At 41.6% G+C, this 20,690-nt stretch overlaps 1 protein-coding gene across 3 annotated transcripts in view; it reads right to left on the reverse strand.

Annotated features, from left to right (window-relative positions):
• The window catches only part of TOX (thymocyte selection associated high mobility group box), a 307,305-nt gene extending 293,372 nt beyond the window's left edge, over positions 1-13,933 (reverse strand). For 2 of the 3 annotated variants that reach the window (XM_084794550.1, XM_084794546.1), the window contains exon 1: positions 13,505-13,933. In XM_084794550.1, the coding sequence (XP_084650676.1) occupies positions 13,505-13,606 (102 nt within the window). In that variant the 5' untranslated portion in view covers positions 13,607-13,933. Of the gene's footprint in view, positions 1-1,395; positions 1,434-13,504 lie in introns of those variants that run through there. The other variant, XM_084794547.1, reaches the window with a different exon arrangement.
• Between the last annotated feature and the right edge of the window lie 6,757 nt (positions 13,934-20,690).

Genomic DNA, 20,690 nt, shown 5'->3' on the forward strand with positions numbered 1-20,690 from the left:
ACTGCTGGGGTCTCTGCTTGATGGAGTTCATCACCAGAGTATCAGATGAAACACATTTGGCTGAACACTTTTTCCTTTGTTAATGTATGTATTTTCCCCCTTGCCTGATCTCTCAGGAAAAAGTACGAACTAGTCTTCCAGAGCACTAGATAAATGTCACCCCATACAGAAAAAAAAAATGCAACATCTAAAACACAACAGATAATTTATTTTTTTGACATTTTAAAGGCACAGGAGTGGTTTCATTTAGCCACCACACACACAGCAGAGTAAGGATGAATAATCGGTGGCCATTTTCGTATGTTCTAGAATGTGTTGAGATAATATTTCAGAGCCCAGAAGAAGGGTAAATCCCCGTGGGACATACTAAGGCTATGAAGTCATCATCCTTCCAGCATCCCCTTTTCATTACTACCATTCTATGAAACATGGCCTTTTTCTTGACTAATCAAAAAGACAGAGAAATGTAGCTTTGTTCTAAATGTACTATGCCAGTACCAGACTTTGACATCTCACCAAATTAAAAACTGCAGACTCTGTTGACTCATTAAGAATGCCAGTACATGACAGGCAGAAGCAGGTAGATCTCTGTGAGTTCAAGGCCAGTCTTCTCTACAGAGTGAGATCCTGTCTCAATAAATAAATTTAAAAATGTCTTTTCTGTTTTTATAGTAATAAGCCCTTGACTCGCCTGGGGTTATTGTAGCTAAAGGTACCTTATAAAGAAACTTTTACTCCACTTTAAACTCACATATTTATCATATTATACACAGTTCAAGGAAGTGGACTATGCCCATAAGGGCATCTTGGCAAAGAAGCGATGGCCACAAATAAATCCTTACCTTTTATGTCATCAACCAAAAAGGAATTTTTCTAAATTAACATGAATATGTTTATTAATGTCATTACAAATTCAGATAGAGTATGAAATTTCCATATCTCAGAAATACATTGTCTTGTCTCTGCCTTTACTCCCTTTAGGCATGTAACTGACCTCAGTACATTTTTCTAGTAACTTAGGATTTTTTTTTCCTTTTCACAGTACTGTTAGGGAGGCCTAGTGAGAATGGAGCAAGATAAACACTTTGCATAGCAAGTGCCATAAGAAAAATATGTTCTGGCACATTTTTCCCAACTTGTAGCTTAGAAATTTTTACATCATCCAAGCATATTATAAGTAAAAGAAAGACATCTCTAAATAGTTTTTGTTCTACTTTCAAATTCTGAAGCTAAGCGATCACAAGTGTTTCACTCCAGAAATGAATAGCACATGATTTCAGTACACACACACACACACACACACACACACACACACACACACACACACACACACACACACACACCTTTCTCGTTTAGAAATTGCACATAAAAGATCCCTGTTTTGGCATGGCTGACCTGTAGAGATACGGAGCTAAGCACGGTCATGAATTCACTCACGCTGATATGCACACATGATACGCAATTAAAATCTCCATTCACATTCCTGCCGGCTGTCAATCATGAGGAAAACCTTTTTGACAACATTCAGCGAAGCGTACCAGCGCACTGCTCCACAGGAACTTAAAACAGGAGCAGCTTTTCTTACTAGCAAGAAGGAGCTCCGTTCTAAGAAATCATTAGGCTCTGAAGATTGGACTCTTTCATTAAAAATGAAATTGTCAACAAGACTGCATCTGGAAAGCTCTGTGATGTCATATCTAGAAAACAGAAACTGTGTTTTAAAAAAAATCCTAGCCTTTGCAGCTGGTGAGGGCGGGGGGCGGGGGAGGGGACCTTTAAAACCCTTTCCTCGCGGTTAGAACCATGAGCCATGATCTTACAGAGCAGACTGTTAAAGGAAACACATACTGGCCTATTTCTACTTCATTATGAAGGGCTTCCAGTTGATTTTTAAAACTTTCAAAATAGATCAGGACTCTAAAGCCACATGAAGAGTGGCCATCCAGCTTATTAGCCAATGGGGAAGTGTCTTTTTTCATCAGTAGAAGAACCATGCAGCAGGCAAGAAATACCGTGCTCATCAAAACTCTATAGGAAATGTTATACAGACAAATTCTTTCCATATGAATCTAGAAGGAACTCTGCACATAAACTTCTGTTGAACATTGAACCCAGGACCGCGCGCACCCTTCCTGAGAGTGCTTTAGTGTGCTTTTAAAACCCTAAGCCCTTAAAGTAGAGCAGGGAGATGGATGCAGAAAGCTTGTTAGTCTGCCGCTGTGCATGTTTTGAGCAACTAACCTTGGATTACAAATTTGAAACAAGTTAATACTATCAGATGCTGAGATGTTTTTTTCTCGGTATTTATCAGGCTCTGTAAAGTGAGAGAGCGCCTGCACCCTGACCATTAACAGTCATGACAAATTGCCTTGCTAATGAACGTTACACACTGAAAGTGCCATCACTGATTGCACTACAATTTCCCACTACTAGAGAGAGACAGAGAATTGGGGGCTCCAGCAGTGGGTGACTCTGATACTCTGCCAACAGGCCTCCAGGGCTCCGTGAGATGTTTAGAAAAGCATTCTCCATTCCATATGACCGCATTCTGAAAGCCTGTGTGTATACAACAGGTTTTTAAACAGCTTAGGTCTGAGCTGATGAGCCATGAAAAATAGATGTGTCTTAACTATTTGGCCTCTTTGCAAATATATATTAAAGAATATTTTTAGTGTGGGTTTTCTTTTCTCTTGCTTTGCTTTCTTTCCCCCCACAATCTGCCGCCCCCCCCCCAACGTTGCGTGTGCTTTGCATTTCACATAAAATCTTTCTTTTGTCAGTTCCTTTGTTGGTGCAAAATTGGCAGCAGTTCAAATTCAAAGTACTCCTATTCATTTACTGACCAATGTCATTGTAGTTCACATCAGCCGCAGAGGTAAGCTCTGAAAACATAAAAGACTTGCTCTGCCGCTGACCAATAATGTGTACATTTTTACAGAGCTTAAACCTTAATGCTTTCCCTGAAACTAACAATACAGTGTATCTTATCACTCCCTTTTCACGAGCAGGCAGCTGCTGAAACGCTTGCCACTTCAAAATATCAATTGCTTGCCAGGGTTGTCCTCAACGCACCCTGTCAAACTCATGTATACTGTGCAAAGAAAACGGTGCAGGGCTGAAAGCTAGAAATTGTGTCAAATTCTGCTGTAAGGGTATGATGGGCAAAGAACGATGTATGACAACCGTAGAGACTACAAACAATGGCACTGAGCCAGGGACTTCATAGATCACAACTGTGCCTGTACATATTTGATTGTAGGCATTATATATTTAAAGCATGACAAATGCACCATTGTACACTAGGTTTCCCCCCATGGAAGCTCCTCCCACTAGCAGTCCTGATGATGGGAACACAGTTTTGTTTTTCTCCTCTGAAAATATTTAAGGTCTCTCGCCTGCCTCCGCCCCCTCCCCCCCTTCCCCCCCTCTCTCTCTCCCCCCTCCCTCTTTCTTGCCCCCATACACATATTCACTCACACTCAAGGTTACCAAAATGAATAACAAAAGCCAGAAAACAATACTACACCATGAGAAAGTGAGGTCTTATTCGCTTAACACTTTGTCTTCTCTCAAAAGACACAAAAACAAGGCTTACGTTACATGATCAGTACAAAGAGCAGGGAGACAGCTAGGCTATCACTATGCCTATGAATTGTTGTCTGCCTAATTTTAATGCAGATAAATGCTGGCTTCCTAATTTACACAATTTCCCTACAAAATGAAAATCCCATGGGGATATAATTTTTGCATCCAGAAAATACAGCTTAGGAAAATTTTACTAGTATTGTTTTCCTACGCAAAAGAACAATTAAGAAAGTAGTATTTCACTACTGCCTCAGGTCTATAGACTAACATTAATTAATTCTTCTTCGTAAGTATCTCTTCCCTTTACATGATTTACTCTGAGTACATGAGTACTTTTATGGTTCCAGAAAAGCTGTTTTACTCTTAAATACTTCCTTAAATGATATGTAAAGTTTGACTCTCCTCACTTTAGTATGGACCTTCTTAATTACAAAGAGGCTCATGGCAGCTACAATTGGAAACTAATTCACTCAATGACTGTGGAAATGGAAACATGTTTATGGGAGAAGATTAGTATGACTGTATATTAATCTCTTCCACGACCTAGCTTAGGTTACAGAACCTTTATCACACAAGTAGCTTGGAGTGGAATTAACTGACTAGAGGCTAAAGAAAATGAACGGATTCACTGTGAAGGTCTTAATAAATATTTTGGAAAGAGGGTAGGTAGTTTAGGTGCTTAGGGGTGATGACCTTTGCTGTGTTGATTAGCGGGACAATGATGCATTATTAACACGCAGCAGCTGTACCTGAACTGCTACCACGAATATAATAGCCTTTTATAGCCATCAGGGGAGCGAGTAGGAGGCCTTTATTAACCACCAGACATGATTAGCACATTATGTAAACTTTAACAGGCAAATTATCTCTTATTGAAATATAATGTTGGTTATAACTAATTGTAAACATGATTTTCCAAATGTCTCAGTGAAATAGTCCAATGTCGTAGTACCATTTGGCTCATTACTGGCTGGTAATGGGAGAGCACAACATGTTCTATTGTGGTATTAGATGCACTCCACAATTGGTAGAGTGTGCTACACAATTCTGACTTCAAAATTCTCCAGTAGTACAAGGTCAGTGATAGTAGCATGCATGAGAACTTTCTTTTCCCCAATTAAGAAAGACTTCACAAATTGGAAAAGCTACACTGGGATTTCCCTCTCCCCACCCCCTGCACCCCACATACACATTTCTTTTTATTACTTTAAGCAGTTCTTAAAAGATTAGCTTTGCAGTAAATTTTTTAGAGTTACCTTGAAAAATAACAGCATAATTTATTTCAAAAGCTTAAATTTGGGAGAGGAAAGATTATCCCATTAGCCTTAGTAACTGAACATAGCTCTGAGAGTCCATTATGAGCAGTCTTTTATGCCTGAGCCGAAAGTCATTAACATAAAATAAATCATTAGCTTTGATATTAAGCTTCTACTATCTGCAGGTTTCTATGATTAATGTTCATGACTGCATCTGCCAAATGATAAAATATACTTTTGTTGAAAGGTTATCTTGCCTCTTTATTATTAACATTTCTCTTTATACAACTGTTCCTGGCATTTTAGGCTAAGGAGTACTGGCTTCAGAAAGAACTGGTATTTACCATGCTGAAATGACACCAGTGAATGCAAAAACTTTACCCATTATTCTTTAAATTAACCATTTCATTGAGTTAAAGGCTTAAGGAAACCAGGCAGTACATAGATGTTTTTCTAATGCAGCTGTAATTTCTGTAAGCCCAGTTGATCCGTTTGCTAATTCATTATTCATATAATATTGTACATATCTGACTCATATATCAAAGGAAAGGGCAGAGAGGTACCCTTGATTCTCTGAAGTCAGGAACTTTCCTCTTGGGTTGTTCTAGATTTTTATCCTATCTTCTGACAATGCAGATCAGGCAACTCTTCTCATCTATAGCATCTTTCTCATTAGATACAAGGCCTCTGACTGAGAAAAAAAGAAGAAAAAAATACTTTCCCTGAAAAGCTTAGCAATTTTTGAGGACAGGGGCATCACAGATTGCACCTATTCAGATCCCTTCTCTCTGGCTTTCTCTTCTGCCCTCCAATGATTTTCATCTCTGACACTAACGTTCAAAAGATTCACTGGTTTGAAACTTTTAAGAACACTTCCATCAGGGTAGGAGAAACAGAAACGGGCCGAGCATGGCTTTGCTACAGCCTGGCGTTCTTTGAACCACTGGATCTCCTTTACCAAAAGACTGCAAAAACATTCTATTTCTACTGGCTTCTTAATTCTCACAAGGCTCAATGGATTGCAATGTAAGTTATTTTCTACCTTGGGTATATGAAAGATCGGGACATGGGATTTTAGTCTCAGAACTTTCAGGCAGCATCAGAAGAGAGTCGAGCTTTTTCAAACAATGATAAGCAAAGCAGGGAGGAATCACACCCTTTCGTGGTTTGGTTTGTTTCACCTAGAACTGAATGAAAACAGGCTTATGAGGCCTGGAGTTTTCCTCAAAAATATCCAGTTCTCTCGCCTATTAGGTTATAACATATGTCCAATTAAAGCCCTGGCATTCAAAACCATCCTCCCCTCTGAAATATGGCTAAGTTTCTTAAAAGGGAGTAATCACCAGGGATTCCTAGTAGCTGTGATGATTTCCTTAATTGCTGTTTTTGTACACATTGATTGATGGAGTCTGCCAGTGAGGATAAAGTCTCCTGTGCATTGATGGCCAGAAATAGACAGAAGTCCACAAGAAGCACAGCCACACACTCACAAACCCAGACATATATTATTACCCAAATACTGTGCATTCACAATTTCTCTGCAGAGAACACTGACAGCGGCATCCAGCTGAAGGGCACTGGAAGATGTTTATGTTGTCATTCTTATGGATCAGGCACGTGTTACCTGTAAATTCACGTGGTTTCTCAAAATACATCATGTTTTCCTGGCCCCTGGCAAAGGCTCTCATTAGCCAACCTCTTCCTCTTCCTCATTTCATTAGGAATCATTTCAGTGTAGATTTTGTTAAAGGCCACAACTTAAGGATGCAAAGCAATAGACAGTTGGCTAAATCAGAACCTCTTAAAACTTTTAAGTAAAAAAAAAAAAAGTGGACAAGAGAAAATAAGCCATAGTTCTACTGGTGTTGTGACATATGGGATGGTAAATACACATCAGTGGTAATTTTTTTCCTGAGTAAAATGGAAACTGAGGACTGGTCTCAAAAATTATCTGCAAATTTTTTGATCAAGCGAGGCCAAGTTTTCAGAGTCCAAGATGAAGAGGGTTGAGAAAATACAGGTTCTTCGTTGAAGGACCTTGCTCCTGCCTATTCTGCTACTGTGGCTGCCCAAGCACACAGTAGTGTAATGGCCCATTCCCTATAGGGAGGTGCTAGGGAACTGCATGCTAGAACAGAGACTAGTTCATGGAGGTTAATGCTGACTGCACATCGCCAAGTGTGATGGAAGTCCTGCTATAATTAGCAGTCTGTTGGCACTTCCATTATAACCACACTTCTAAGCAGCCTATAACTTGCCTGTTTTTAATGAGAAATTGGTCTTCAGAATAAAACTTGGTATAGAGGGATTAAAACAGAAATTCTCAAATTCATGAGAGCAGATGTAAGCTGATCATCTTGGCATGCCAGGTTCCATGAAAGCAAATCACTATCAACCAAAGCAGACCATGGACCACTGATTCTGAAAGCACACATTCAGAAACGACTCACTAAAAAGGTGTCAACAACTCAAAGAAAGGCAAATGCAAGGAAAACATGGCATGTTTAAAATTGGTAAAATTGAACTTTCAATTTAAATAAATGTTATGACTAAACACTTCAAATGAAAGCTTTTTGAGGCCAAGGAATATGATTGGGGGTCATGGTATCTATGGCTACTTCCTTTTTCTACAAGCATAGACTCTAGGATTTGGTTGCATGAGTTTGTTCTAAGCAATACACACACACACACACACATACACACACACACACACACACACACACATAAATATATATATATATATATATGTTTGTTTTTCAAGACAGGGTTTCCCTGTGTAGCTTTGGCTGTTCATCCTAGACTCACTTTGTAGACCAGGCTGTCCTCTAACTCACAGGGATCTGCCTGTCTCTGCCTCCCAAGTGTTGGGACTAAAGGTGTGTGCCACCATTCCCGGCCTTGTAGATATTTTTAAGGGTACAATCATTAAAAGTGTTTAACTAACTCATGATGATCATAGATCATATTTATTGAGACATGAACACAATTGCTACATACGAAGTCCTGGAAAAACTCAAGATTAGCATTCAGACAGTTAAAATTCAGGGTGGTCCCACATATAAATTTAGTTCAATAAATTCAGCAGGGCTAACTCTTCCCATTTTAATGTTTTGGGGGTGTTCTTATAGGAATATATGCAAAAGATAAATATTTTCCCTCCGGTAATGTAACACACCTGACCTAATGTACATGCCCACTAAGGGTCACAATCTAATTCATCTCTGTACTTTTCTGGAGTCCAACAGAAGCTTTCTTGCTTAGACAGAGCTTCATGGAGAATATTTCTAAGCTTATTGGGTTGTAGGAGGAAGATGATGGTCTAGAAAAAGTAGCCACAATTACTCTTCCTCTCCTGTACCATATTTGGGTTTCTTGGCCTATTGCAATATGACTATAGTGTTAGGCTAGATGGTAACTATGGGGGAGAGGTTTGGGGCTTTAAAAAGTAAGTAAGAACCAATTCTAATTAGCCACAAAATACAACTAGGATCTTCAGGAAGAACAGGTAGGTTAACATGATGAAGGTAATGATGATGTTAACAGCAAGGGGAGCAAAGCAGCCAAAAACATCAAGTCAAGGGCCTGCAAAGGAGCCTGAGACCAGGGAACACAGGTCCCATGGGCTCATATGAAGGCTGGGCAGGACAGTACCCAGGCCAGGGTTGTTCAAGGAGTAAGACAGTAGAAAGGGGCTGTGGGCTAGGATATGAGAAACCTAGGTACCCGAACAGATATCTCTTTTTTTCAGTGTCCTAGGTTATCCCCTCCTGAACTCAGCCTACCCCATATACAAAGCAGCGTGAAAAGACCACCACAAACAACAGCCCACACCCCAAAACAGCGCGACTTCCCCTACTGCCTCAGCTTTCAGATTTATTTTTATTACTGTCTTGTTCTTAATCTCTTAGCAAGCACATCACGAAATTAATTTCAACTCTACACTACATGTTCAAGTAGCTATCAAATGTTACTTTAGATTTTATACCTAAGCAAACTATCAAATCTCTTTAGCATTATCATCCAGTAAAATTTAAAATATACAATAAAATTTCAGAATACTAAGCCACCCTCATATGCTATGTTAAAAATAACATAAGATCTCTGCAGACCTCATAACTATCATTTTTTGGCACATTTAAAACTGGGATTGGTGAAACTAAAATATCTCACAAAGTCAAGATGGCTACATTTAAAGGTTTTGTGTGCTATAAGATTTAGAGTCTTAAACTACATGGTTTCTTGGTTTATGATCTTTCTTGTCTATAAACTTGTCAACTTGTAGAAGGTTCTAGCCCATATAAGTCCAACAAAGCTTCGGTTATACAAATGATGCATAGGATATCAATATATAGGGAAACATATTGGCACAAGTTCTAGTAGTCGTGGACAAGACTAACCATTTATGATGCTCTGAACTGCCTACAACCCTCCTCCTTGCCCTCTTCCATTCTCTGTCTTCCTGTTCCCCCTCCTTCTATCCTCCTCTTTCTTCTTACATTTATTCATCAAAATAAGAGTGATGGCTCTATCTCAGTGTGCTTGCAAGTCCTGCATTTTAGGCATGATGTGTTCTGTCACATCGAAGTCCATTGTTAACACAATCAAAGAAGGAAAATAAACCCCAAGATGACTAATAACGTTTTACTCAAAAGTTATCACAGATATAACATCTGTCCACAAGTGGTCCTTCCTCACATGGAAAGAGAGCGGATTCACTTTCCATTTTTATTGCAACACAAAAGCATAGATTTCCAGAGGATTGTCATCCTTTACATCATACATAGCCAGTATTCTGCCTGAGTTTATGTGTAGGGCTCCTAGTTTTTAAATCCACTCATGGAAGACTCAGCCAGCATGTAAGACCATATAAAAAGCCCCTGTGCACAGTAAACATTATGATACCCCTCCCACTTATGGCCAGGTCAGTATTCCTGTCATTAGCCAAGCCATAACATGATTGTATTAGTACTCCTTACGTGGGCAGATACTGAGCAATAACCGAATGCATCACATCATTGCAAAAATGAAAAAGCTCTTTGTCCTATTTTAGCGTAAATGCAGTGAAAACCATCTTTAGATATGACACTGCACCAAGAAACTGAAAGCTGTCATTACTCCTGCAGGTATATGTTCAAACTGATGATTTGACAGATTCAACTACAACAACAAAAGACAAGGACTATATTTTGCTACTTCACTCCGATTGGGAACTAGTTTAATCTAATTTCTTTGGGTAACATTAAGTTCAATTAAGGGATACACTGTTACTTAAAATAGTCTAATTGGATGACACTCTGCTCTGGTACCCATCTTTCAAGATCTACAACAGAAGAACTATGCTTTCAGTTGCAAGAACTGAAGGCTGTTTCTTCCAGCCCACATGCTTCTTCCTGGCCAGTCTCTGAGCTCCACCACTCTTTCAAAAGCTGACCTACATACAGCACACACCACGGCAGCAGTTCTGGCAGTTTGTATAAGGGAGGGGAATGCCTCACGCACTTGCTATAACGGACATCATTTGCCTTGTCCCCTTAATGGACTACGTGGAAGCAAAGGCCAGCGTGCACTGTGGTGTGCTCATCATGTACAGGGCTCTCACAAAAAAGCTCTGGGTTAAACTGCTCCGAAATGTGCCTCCTACAGAGTTTATTAACTGAAAAACTAAACAGCATTTTGGCAATGAACAGAGTAGTGGGGCTGGGAAGTGTCAGTGGAGTAAAACAACCACATTTCAATTCAGAAAAGCACAGAAAGAGGATATTCATTTTCTCAATTAGGGTCTCTTCTGTCATAAAAAAAGAAAGCCACCGGAAAACTATATTTACAGTTGTAAGACACCAAAGCACAGAAAGTTATGGTTCCCCTAGGACATAGCACACCAACTTTAAACCGTACACTGTTGACAGGTATAAAATAAAGATAATTAGTAATTTATGATCTTATCAACCTGTTAAAAACTAATAACCCAACAAAGGGACTGTTATTTCCAATAAGCTGCATAGTCATTAAATCTCACAGGGAGAGCGGGTTTACTTTGCAATCCGCCTCTATAGGAGAGTCTGATCCAACTTTGATTTTGCTAAATATAGATACAGAATTCTTTTTTTTTTTTCCACCTTTCCAAACTTCTCCCCTCCTTCCACATCTCTACACATCACTGCAAAATGAGCACTAATTGACTGAATCCTAAGCAATTCAAACAGTGGATCTAGGCAGGAATTTTATACCAATGCAAATCACCACGGAGTAGGGAGCAACTGCCTGGGCTTTGTGGGACCTTGAAAGGTTCTCAGTATGTGTAATACAATCAAGGATCAGTGACAAATATATTTGATAGACTGTGACACAGAGATGGTCAGGGGAAGAGTCCCTGGAGAAACGGTTCCATGAGGTCTTTTTCTACTAGAAGAAACAAGTCTTATGACTTTGCATTTTTAAAAATCCATTATTCCCTCTGTAAGTTAAATAGAAGACTTGCAACTAGTCTATAGAAAGGATGGCTTATTTGCATTTAAAAAGAACAGTTTGCTTCTTACACACAGGATGACTTAAAAGGAACTTCAATGAGCTAGTAAAGAAATGGTGAAGACTTTCAAAATTAATTTATTCAATTCACAGCACAACCCTCTAAAATTATTTAAGGCACTTAATTGGAAAATGATTTAATATATTGAGGTAATTCCTGATTTTCCAAAGCATTTAACTTTTAAATTAAATCTGACCCTACTATCACAAGAATGACAAGTGAAATGTGTATTCAAGTCATTACCTTCGTTTTTGGAGCCTAAATTCACTGATAAATGTAATGAGACGTGTATAGTTTTATTGCCAAAATGTGGTGCCGATATTTTGATTCTGGTAACAACTACAGAACAAGCCTTTAATATCTAAGACAGGCCTGCCACTTTAAAGAAAAAAAAAAAACCACGTAATAGTATTCTTGTTATAACAATGACAAATAACAAGCAAAAACACTGGGTTTTAAAGTTAGGCTGTAAAACTGGTGTTACCAGTGAAAAGTAAAACTTCATTTCACCAACTCCTCTGTGCCTGCTGAAGTTCCCAGTACCTATCAACTAGCCCCTGGCACAAGACCTCACTATGTGTATGATTCTTTCTATTTTACCCTCTTGCCTAACTCCTAACCTCCTTAGCACACAGCTCTTTGGGTATTAGAGTGGACACGGCACCCAGGCACCCAGTTGCTTCTCCACGGGGTGATGTCTGCAGCTCTTGTAACTCACAGCTGTGTGTGTGTGTGTGTGCGCGTGTGCATGTGCGTGTGTGCGTGTGTGCGTGTGCGTGTGTGTCCTAGATTGAGAGACGAGAACTACTAGCCTGTCTCTTGGTAGGGGAGCCCAGAGGCCAGGGGAGCAGCCCTCTGAACACCTCTTCTTCACATTTAAAAGTGATGACTCCTTAGGACCCAAATGTTAGGAGTCCCAATGACTTCTTAGCTTGGAATTCACCTACAGGTCAATGAGAAGTGCCTGAAGGGACTGGGAGAATCTGGTGATTTTATCAACCAGCCAGAACTGGGGGGTGGGGGGGGGTGTCTAAAAAGCCTGCTACGCATTGCACAGGACTCTCTACACCAACATCTATCAGCCAGGACTGCTTAGACACGTCCAACAAACCCCAGGAGAGGAGAGATATGGCCTGTGGCTGCTCTTGGGAGCCTATCCCTCTGTGTCCCTGAGTTCTGCGTGCCTGAAGACAGGAGAGTTAGGACTTCCCTAGAAACCACTGACTGTCCTATCTTTGGGCCAAGCGGAGCTCTGGAGCAGCTTCGCCAATGTCCTTGTTTTGGGTCACCAGCACGCAGGCAGTGCCTTTCTCCTGTCCCGGGTGGCCCTTGTACTGGTGGTCAGCCAACTATGGTGTAGCCCAGCCAGGGACCCTGCTTCAGCAGGGGGACCAGCATCGGAGCTGTACACTTGAACGCGAAGCGCTAGCTTGGCTTCCAGTAAACTTGCTATTTCCGCGCACCCTAAAGCAGATCTGTTCCCCCAAATCATAATACGACTAGTACACTGCGCCCAGAGTCACAAGGGCCAGCGTCGGAACTCCGGATCTGCTGCCGGAACAGAAAACAAAAGAGTTACAGAATAATTTTCACGGTGCGGGAAAGCCCGAGACTCTGGGGTCCTGGTACCCCGACTCCTGGCTGTCCCTCTGGCAAGTGTTCTGGAGCAAGGAAGTGATGCCATGAGCCCTCGCTGTCCAAAAAAGGGAGAAGAAACTAGAAAATAAAGTGAATTCTACTCTGCCTCAGTTCCCAGACCCCAGACACACCCCCAAAGTATTCCATGGATTTTCGCTCTCTCTCTCTCTAGCTCTCGCTCTCTCTCTCTCTTTTTTAAACGTCTCCCGGCAAACCTAAGCAGGGATCCTTAGTGGCGAACAGCAGGAAGGAAAGAATCCGAGCAAATCGTGTCACTTTCCGCACAATCGCGTTGTTTGGCAAACCCCTGGAGCTGCTCCACAATATTTACTACCCAAGCGCACGCAGCGCCGCCGCGGGCTGCAACCAAGCGCGCCCGGGACGGGCCTCTGCGAGCCGGCCCAGTCCGCCCGGCCAGCCCCAACGCGATTCAGCCACCGCCGCCCCCCTCCCGGGATCGAGCCGCCAGAATTGGTGCAGACAAAAGCAGAGCGTTCACCTTGTTGCAATAGTAGGGGTCCAGGCAAGGAGAAGGTCCCAGACAGGGAGCGGCGGGCGCAGCAGCGGGCTGGGCTGGAGGTGGATAAAATCTTACGTCCATTTCACTCTCACATCAAGCAACTCCTTTTCTTTTCCTTTTTGAAAAAAAAAAGTGCTCAGCAAAAAACAAGCTTAGACGGAACAGAGAGAGGCGTCTGGGCTCAGGAGTAAAAGAAACACCTTCCTTCCCTCACATCCGTTTGTGGTTTGTTTAAGAAGAGGAGAAAAAAAAAAGAGAGAGAGAGAGAGAAAAGAAAAAAAAAGAGGGTGGAAAAGCGCTCAACTCTCCCCCCCAAGCCACGGCGCGCACCCGTACACGCCGAGCGCGCAGCCTGCCTGGTCCGCTCGGCCTCGGCGCTCTCGGGCCCGCTGCCGCCAGGCAGGTAACTTCACGCGCTCATTGTCCCCCCCGCCCGCCGCCCCATCCCCGCCTCCCGCGCCCCTCGCCGCCCGGCACTCGCGCCGGGGCTCGCGGTACTGGGCGTTTTATTGGAGACTCAGCCTTGCTCTGCTTTTAGTTTTTCTCCACGTTAGAGGCCTGGGATGGGGAAGTTGGGGAGTGATGGGACCCGGGAGAAGATCAGGACCCGAGGAGAGTAGCGCCCCGGGGCGGGAGGGGTGCGGACAGCAGCTAGATACGGCCCAAAGGCTACTGTTGAGGGCCGGGGAACAGGAGGAGCGCAGGAGGCGGTGGAAGAGAGCGCGGCCTGAACAGCAGTGGCGGGACCCTGGGCAGCCTCTCCTGTGCCCGAGTCAGCACCTCCGGGTGGATGCCGTGGAGGTGGATAAAAAAATCACACAAAGGGGCTGAAGAGACCGAGCATCGGCTGACTGGGGCACCGCGGGGCTCTCACAGCAAGGGGGCGCTGTGGCGCACCCGCCCAGCACCCCGCAGCCCCGCCCCCTGTCCCACCCCTTTCTCTGAGCCCCCTGCTACCTACTCCCGCCCTGGAGTTGCTGCACCAGCCAACCTCTGCTCCCCAGAGGGGAAGAAGAGAGTGCCTCTTGGTGCAGCTCCGGGACTTGCAGGGAGCACGACCTCTGCGTGAGGCTAGTGGGCAGCTGTCCAAGGGACCCCAGTTAATCCCATGGCGAGGAGCAGTGCTCCTGGGATTGGTGCTTAGAGAGCCTCAGCATCCTGCTTCAGTACCCTACAGCGGAGTTTGTAGAGCTGAGCCGGCCTTTGGGGGCTCACAAAAAGACCCTAGGAGTGCTTGGAAGGGTAAATAAGAAAGGAAGTTATCAGCACACCATAAGCTACAGAGAACTCATGTTAGTTGCCTCATGGAATTATTCTTTGACTGCCCTACCCTCCATGCAGTCAGCTTCTCGGGTTCTCATTAAGTCAGTCAGATAAGGATATCACCACTATTTTGCTTTACGTGGTCAACACCCCCAATGTCGTGTCCCCTGGCATCTGGGAGAATTTTGGGGACCTTGGCCACTGTCCAAGGACACCCTCCACTCTCCTGAGAAAGTCCTCAAAGGAAGTCCAAGTGGGAGTGGCCCGTGTTTACCTTTCAAGAGTAAGTTCCTCACTGCCGCACCCCTTAGGTTCTGGAGAGGGCATTGCAAAAAAGTAAAAAACTGATTTCCACAAGTTACTGGCGTCAAAAAATATGTAGAAACCATCTTGCTCTCCCCATACCCTTTTAGTCCGTGGTGGGTGGTAGCCAGCTACTCTCTAGCTCTTTGAGGCTTTCTCCAGGTTTCTCTTCCCCTGTAATTAGGAGCACCAGTCAAATACAAAGACCTGGAGAAACTGCAGATGCCCTGTAAGGAAGGCAAATTAGCATCCTGGGGCCTCTTCTCTAAGCAAAGGCCTTTGGGAACTTTTTCTCAGACATTGCTCTCCACCCCTTTGCAGCCTCTTTCTCTTAAGCCTTTGTCCTCTGGTCTTCCTTTTATAGGTAACAAGAACATAGCTTCTTACCTCAAGACTAATATGATGGATGTTGGGGTGAGAAAAAGAAAAGTCAGGAAGAATTTGCCCTCTGCATTTAAGTTACAAAATAAGAGAAAGTGTGATCTTTCCTCTAATAATGGTCCTTATAATAACATTTACATGAAGTTCTTATGTGGTTCATAACATTGATTTTAAAATTCATTTATTTATAGAGACTGGAGAGATGGCTCAGCAGTTAAGAGCACTGGCAGCTCTTTCAGAAGACACTCTATCAAGTCCCAGAACCCACATAGCAGCTCACAACTGTCTGTAACTGTTCTGGGGGATCTGACACCCTCACAAAGACAAACATGCTGGCAAAACACCAGTGCACACAATCATAATTATATCATTTAAAAATTCATGTGTAGATGTTAAAAATATCTATGTGCATCCTCCCAGGATAAGCAAAGTTTTTAGTATTAAATGAAACATAACCAAGCTTAAGTTTCTGTCATCAACAGATATTTATTACCAGCAAGTCATATTATATAAATTTGGAGCTTTATAAAGGGTTCACAATCAAATTCTGTTTGGCCCTGTGAATACCAGAAACCTAAACTGGTTTACAGCAGGAATGGCATTACTGTCAGTGTCTTGATACCTTGGACAAACTGGATGTCTCATCCCATTTCTACACATTTCCGTTATGAAAACCCCAAATGCTAGGGATCTGGCACCGGTCCACAGCCTGATTTCTCTCACAAAAAGTGTGCGGAGTCAACATGGCATGTTTGAGTTTTGCATGGTGAGGAATTTGAGCTACTAGGAAGAAAGTAAGTTTTAAATTTTTATTTATTTATTTATAATCTTTTTTTTTCAATACAGGGTTTCTCCTGTGTAGTCTTGGATGTCCTGAACTCCCTTTGTACACCAGGCTGACTTTGAACTCATAGAGATCTCCCCAAGTCTGCCTCAAGAATGCTGTGATTACTAGTGGGTGCCACCACGTGTGGCTAAGAAAGTACTTTAATCGCTAAAGATTTTAACATTAGAGCATGGTCATCTCAATATAATTAAAAATACCTACAACTGCCTATCATTCTGCCCAAGGTCTACAATGTACTGAATGTAATATTCCATTCCACCAAAGGGAAATTTAAATTGCTATACATTGGAGTAAATATTGCTTTAAAAATGAAACACTTCTCTTGGCAGCATGTTAAGTTATTCATTTATTTCTCCAGTCATTTATGTATATAGTGCTAAGCAAAGACAGGGAGGCGCACAAAGCTGTACATGGCTTTGGAACAAAAAACAATGGTTAAAACTGGGCATAGTGAGGAAATGGAAACTTAGACACCTATCAAAAGGAGGGTGGATAACGAAAATGCGATCCTTATGCACACTGAAGTTTTATGAAGCTGCAAAGGAAAAATGAAGCCAAGAAATTTTTAGGAAAATGGATGGAACTAGAAAGTATTATATTGACTTAACTCAAAAAGAGAAAAATCACCTATTTTTGGTTAGATGTAGAGCCTAGGTTAATAGTCATATGTATAAAAGTTAGAATGAGTACGTACACAGGCTATAAAACTAGAAAGGAAGACATGAGATGGAACTTAGGAGGTGTTGAGGAAACTGGGAAGGCAGTAGAACACAGGAGACAGGAAAATGGGAAATAGGGGATGTGAATACAGTGGAAGGTCACAAGGAGGGAGAGGCAGAGAGATGGGAAGAAGAATCGACAAAAACAAATTTAGTTTGAAAATGCTACAAGAAAGCTTAATACTGTATATATGCTAGTTAAAAAAAATAAATTAAAAAAAAAAGATTGTGGCAGAGGGATCAGAAAGTTCAAGGTCATTTTCAGGCATACAGAAAGTTGGAGGCTAGTCTGGTATACAAGAGTCCCTGTCAAATAAAAATGCAGTAAATAAATAAAATTATAATAAAAATAAAGTGCATTGCTGAAAATAGTTCCTAGTCTAGATGAGCTACAGTTTTTAGAATTGTCTTTTCTCAAACTTGTTGGGTCTGTGAAGTCATCTTAACAACATTCAAAAGTGCTCATGCCTCCCGGGTGAATGGCACACGCCTGTAATCCCAGAACTCAGGGAGGCAGAAGCAGGAAGATCTCAGTAAGTTCGAGGCCAGCCTGGTCTACAAAGTGAGACCAGGACAGCCAAGGCTACACAAGGAAACCCTGTCTTGGAAAAAAAACCAAACAAACAAAAAACAAAAACAAAAACCAAATCAAACAAACAAAAAAAAAAAACCACAAAAAGGTGCTCATGCCTGGCCACCAGCCCCAAGCATTATGGGTCCATTTATTTAAGGATGGGCCTAGCCTAAGGAATGGTTAACAGTTCTCCCCTGCCTTTAATCTCCAGGAAAGATGGGAAACCAATGATATGTTGCTAAGATGAGGACTCAGGAAATTGTAAGAGCGAAAAAATTGTTATGAGATACGCAAGGTGGTCTTGTGTAAGATGCCACCTTACGAGACCCCTTCATCTGCCCTGCCCACTCAGAGATGAAGCTTCACCTTGTTTACTCAGGCTCTCTAAGTGAACACTCATGAACTATAATATACATGTCTAGGTTACAACTCCTCCTCTGAGATTAGGAACTTCACATACTCTAAGAGAATATCAGTGTCTATGAACAAACCTCTCCTTGATAATTTCACATCATAAGACCAGTACTTTGACTTGTAACACACCTACTGTGTCTTAGGCTTCATCTAAGTATTTTTACATTTAGTTTCACAATCTCATATTGATGCTAGTTTTTAAACTCTATTTTATTTGGGGTATTGATGCCTCCATTCCACAAACCATTTAACCTTTGATACGAGAAAAAAATAATAGTGGAGAGAGTGGGCATGGACTCTTTTACTTATCTCGGCTGTTTAGGGCAATACCAATCTCTGTCAACAGCTAGCACAGCATGCACTCCTCCTCTGAGGCATTGCTTTGAAATGTTCCTCTCCATCCACCATACCTTTGTGTGGTCTCTCCAAACTGCTACATGCCACCCACCACCACAGCATGCCACACTTTCTCCAGGCTCTCCTATTTATCTTCCTCCAAGTCGTAGACCACACCCCTCTTTGTTTACCAGGAGGCAGGCCCTTACCAGGTGGCAAAGACCATGGCCTGCATGAGACAATTGTCATCTGTGAACAAACTAAAGTCCAAACTAAAATTGCACACTTTGTATTAAAAGAAAAACATATTTACATAACATAACTGAGTTTACAAAGGAACTGAAACTTCCATTACAGTCTCATTTAATTTTATAATTTTATAAATTACACTGGAGAGCCTAACCACAACACAGAAAGCATTTTATTTTGCTGTCTCAAGGTCATCTCTGCTAATTTTAATTATGATTTCATGAATTTTTTGTATCTTCAAATTTACAGATGTTTGCATGGACCATGTTTTGTGTTTACTGATCCTTTCTATTATATACACAAGCCCCAATTCTTGTATGAATTTCTCCTAATCACATACAAAGAAGGGAAATATCTTCTAGACAGCCAATCCTACCTGTGAATTATGAAAGTTTTATAAAAATCATTCGATGGAAAATGGTACTTCCTGCCTAGCATTTTTTGTTAGAGTTTGCTGCTAGTTTCTCTATAAGGGTAGACATCTTCTGTAGATAAACTATCAGAATAAACCATCAATCATGTAGAGGGGCTGTCTGTATAAAGATGAGCATTAAAACCCAATTTCCACTGAGCTGGATTGCATAACTGAATTAGAACTCAGTCCTTTACTGACTTCTGGCTAAAAGAATGGAGATTCAGGAACTGCTGATTTAGCATCCTCTCTGTAGATGCCAGCAACAGCCTTTGCTCTTTAAAGGCTGTGTATTTGGCCCCTTGTATGGCTCCCTGTATTGTAAAGCATGGTGTTAATGCAGGTGTGCTCAGATTTGCCTTCCCAAAGGCATTATGGGAGAAGTCCTGTGTTTGTTTCATTAGAATCATAATTGACACTCAGTCCTTCTCATTTTAAAGATTTCAAAAACATCATTAACGGTTTTGATAGAAACCTTTACATTTTTCTCAATTTACTGGTTAGAGCTCACTGCTGTCCAGGGTTATTTAACATTTTTTCTGAAGTAATTTAAATGTAAACTAGAATGATGTGAAATAAGTAATTCCTTACAGTGGAGGAACAGAGAGCACTGAAGTTTATTTCCTGGGGAGACGAGTGAGAAATGACTAGATTGTAAGTCTTTCAACCAGAAAATAAAGGATTTCAGAATGATGAGGGAAGTTTGAAGGAAATGCTACTGGGCGCACAGACACCTCACATGGCACTAAATGACTCATAAAACGCAGTATTTCTTACATAACATGGAAAGTGTGCTATGCATGTACATCTCAACATTGAGTGTGGTACAGTACTTTGATCTTCAACAATATACAACATTTGAGGCATAATAACGGGTAATGGGACTATTCAGGCCTTTTACACTGCAGTGATCCAGTTCTCTCTCATCAGGATAAACTGTGAGGACAAATCCTTTCAAAATCAGATTGAGTTCCTTGTAGAAGAGTGCGACTCCAATTACGCTTTAAATAGGAGCAGCTGCAACATAGTATGGGCCCAGAGTGTGCCAGGGAAGTGTTTTTCCAATGCAATTAAATAGATTTTTTAAAAAAAAAATGCAAACTAATATTCTGTTAAAAGTCAATTGAAAAGTGAGTAGGTATGGAATTGCTGAGATGAAAGCAAGAATCATTTTGCTTACCTGAATTAGTATTCCTGCCTGAGTGAATGCTCTTTTGGTGAAAATGGATAATCAAGACTCACATTTTCCCATGACATGGGGCCCCAAGTGAAACCAGGGGAATACAGAAGCAATATAATTTTAGTTTATCTGTTCATTCCATATCATATTTTCAAATGTCTTCATAGCTATGTTTTGATATTGTTGGTTTTCAAAAAGGTATGTGTCAACTGCCATACTTCACTTTCAAGAGGGAAGGCGATACCTGGGTAGAGACACAACAGAAGATCCGGAATGGGAAGAAGTCAGTGTCAACATTCAGAAGGAGATGAAGGGGGTGGGAACTTGCTGTTTTCTTCCACCAAGATGATTGAAGGATTGGAAAATAAGGCCGTTAAGATGAATCTTTAACGGATATGAAAGGGGCCATCTAGAGAGGCCATTGCAGAGAGACAATGTCCTGACCTTAAATCTGAGGATCAAGGGGTTGATCAGCAGCAGTAGGGAG

Source organism: Acomys minous (genome assembly GCF_964271855.1).
Source record: "Acomys minous genome assembly, chromosome: 1".
In the NCBI taxonomy this organism is placed as follows: domain Eukaryota; kingdom Metazoa; phylum Chordata; class Mammalia; order Rodentia; family Muridae; genus Acomys; species Acomys minous.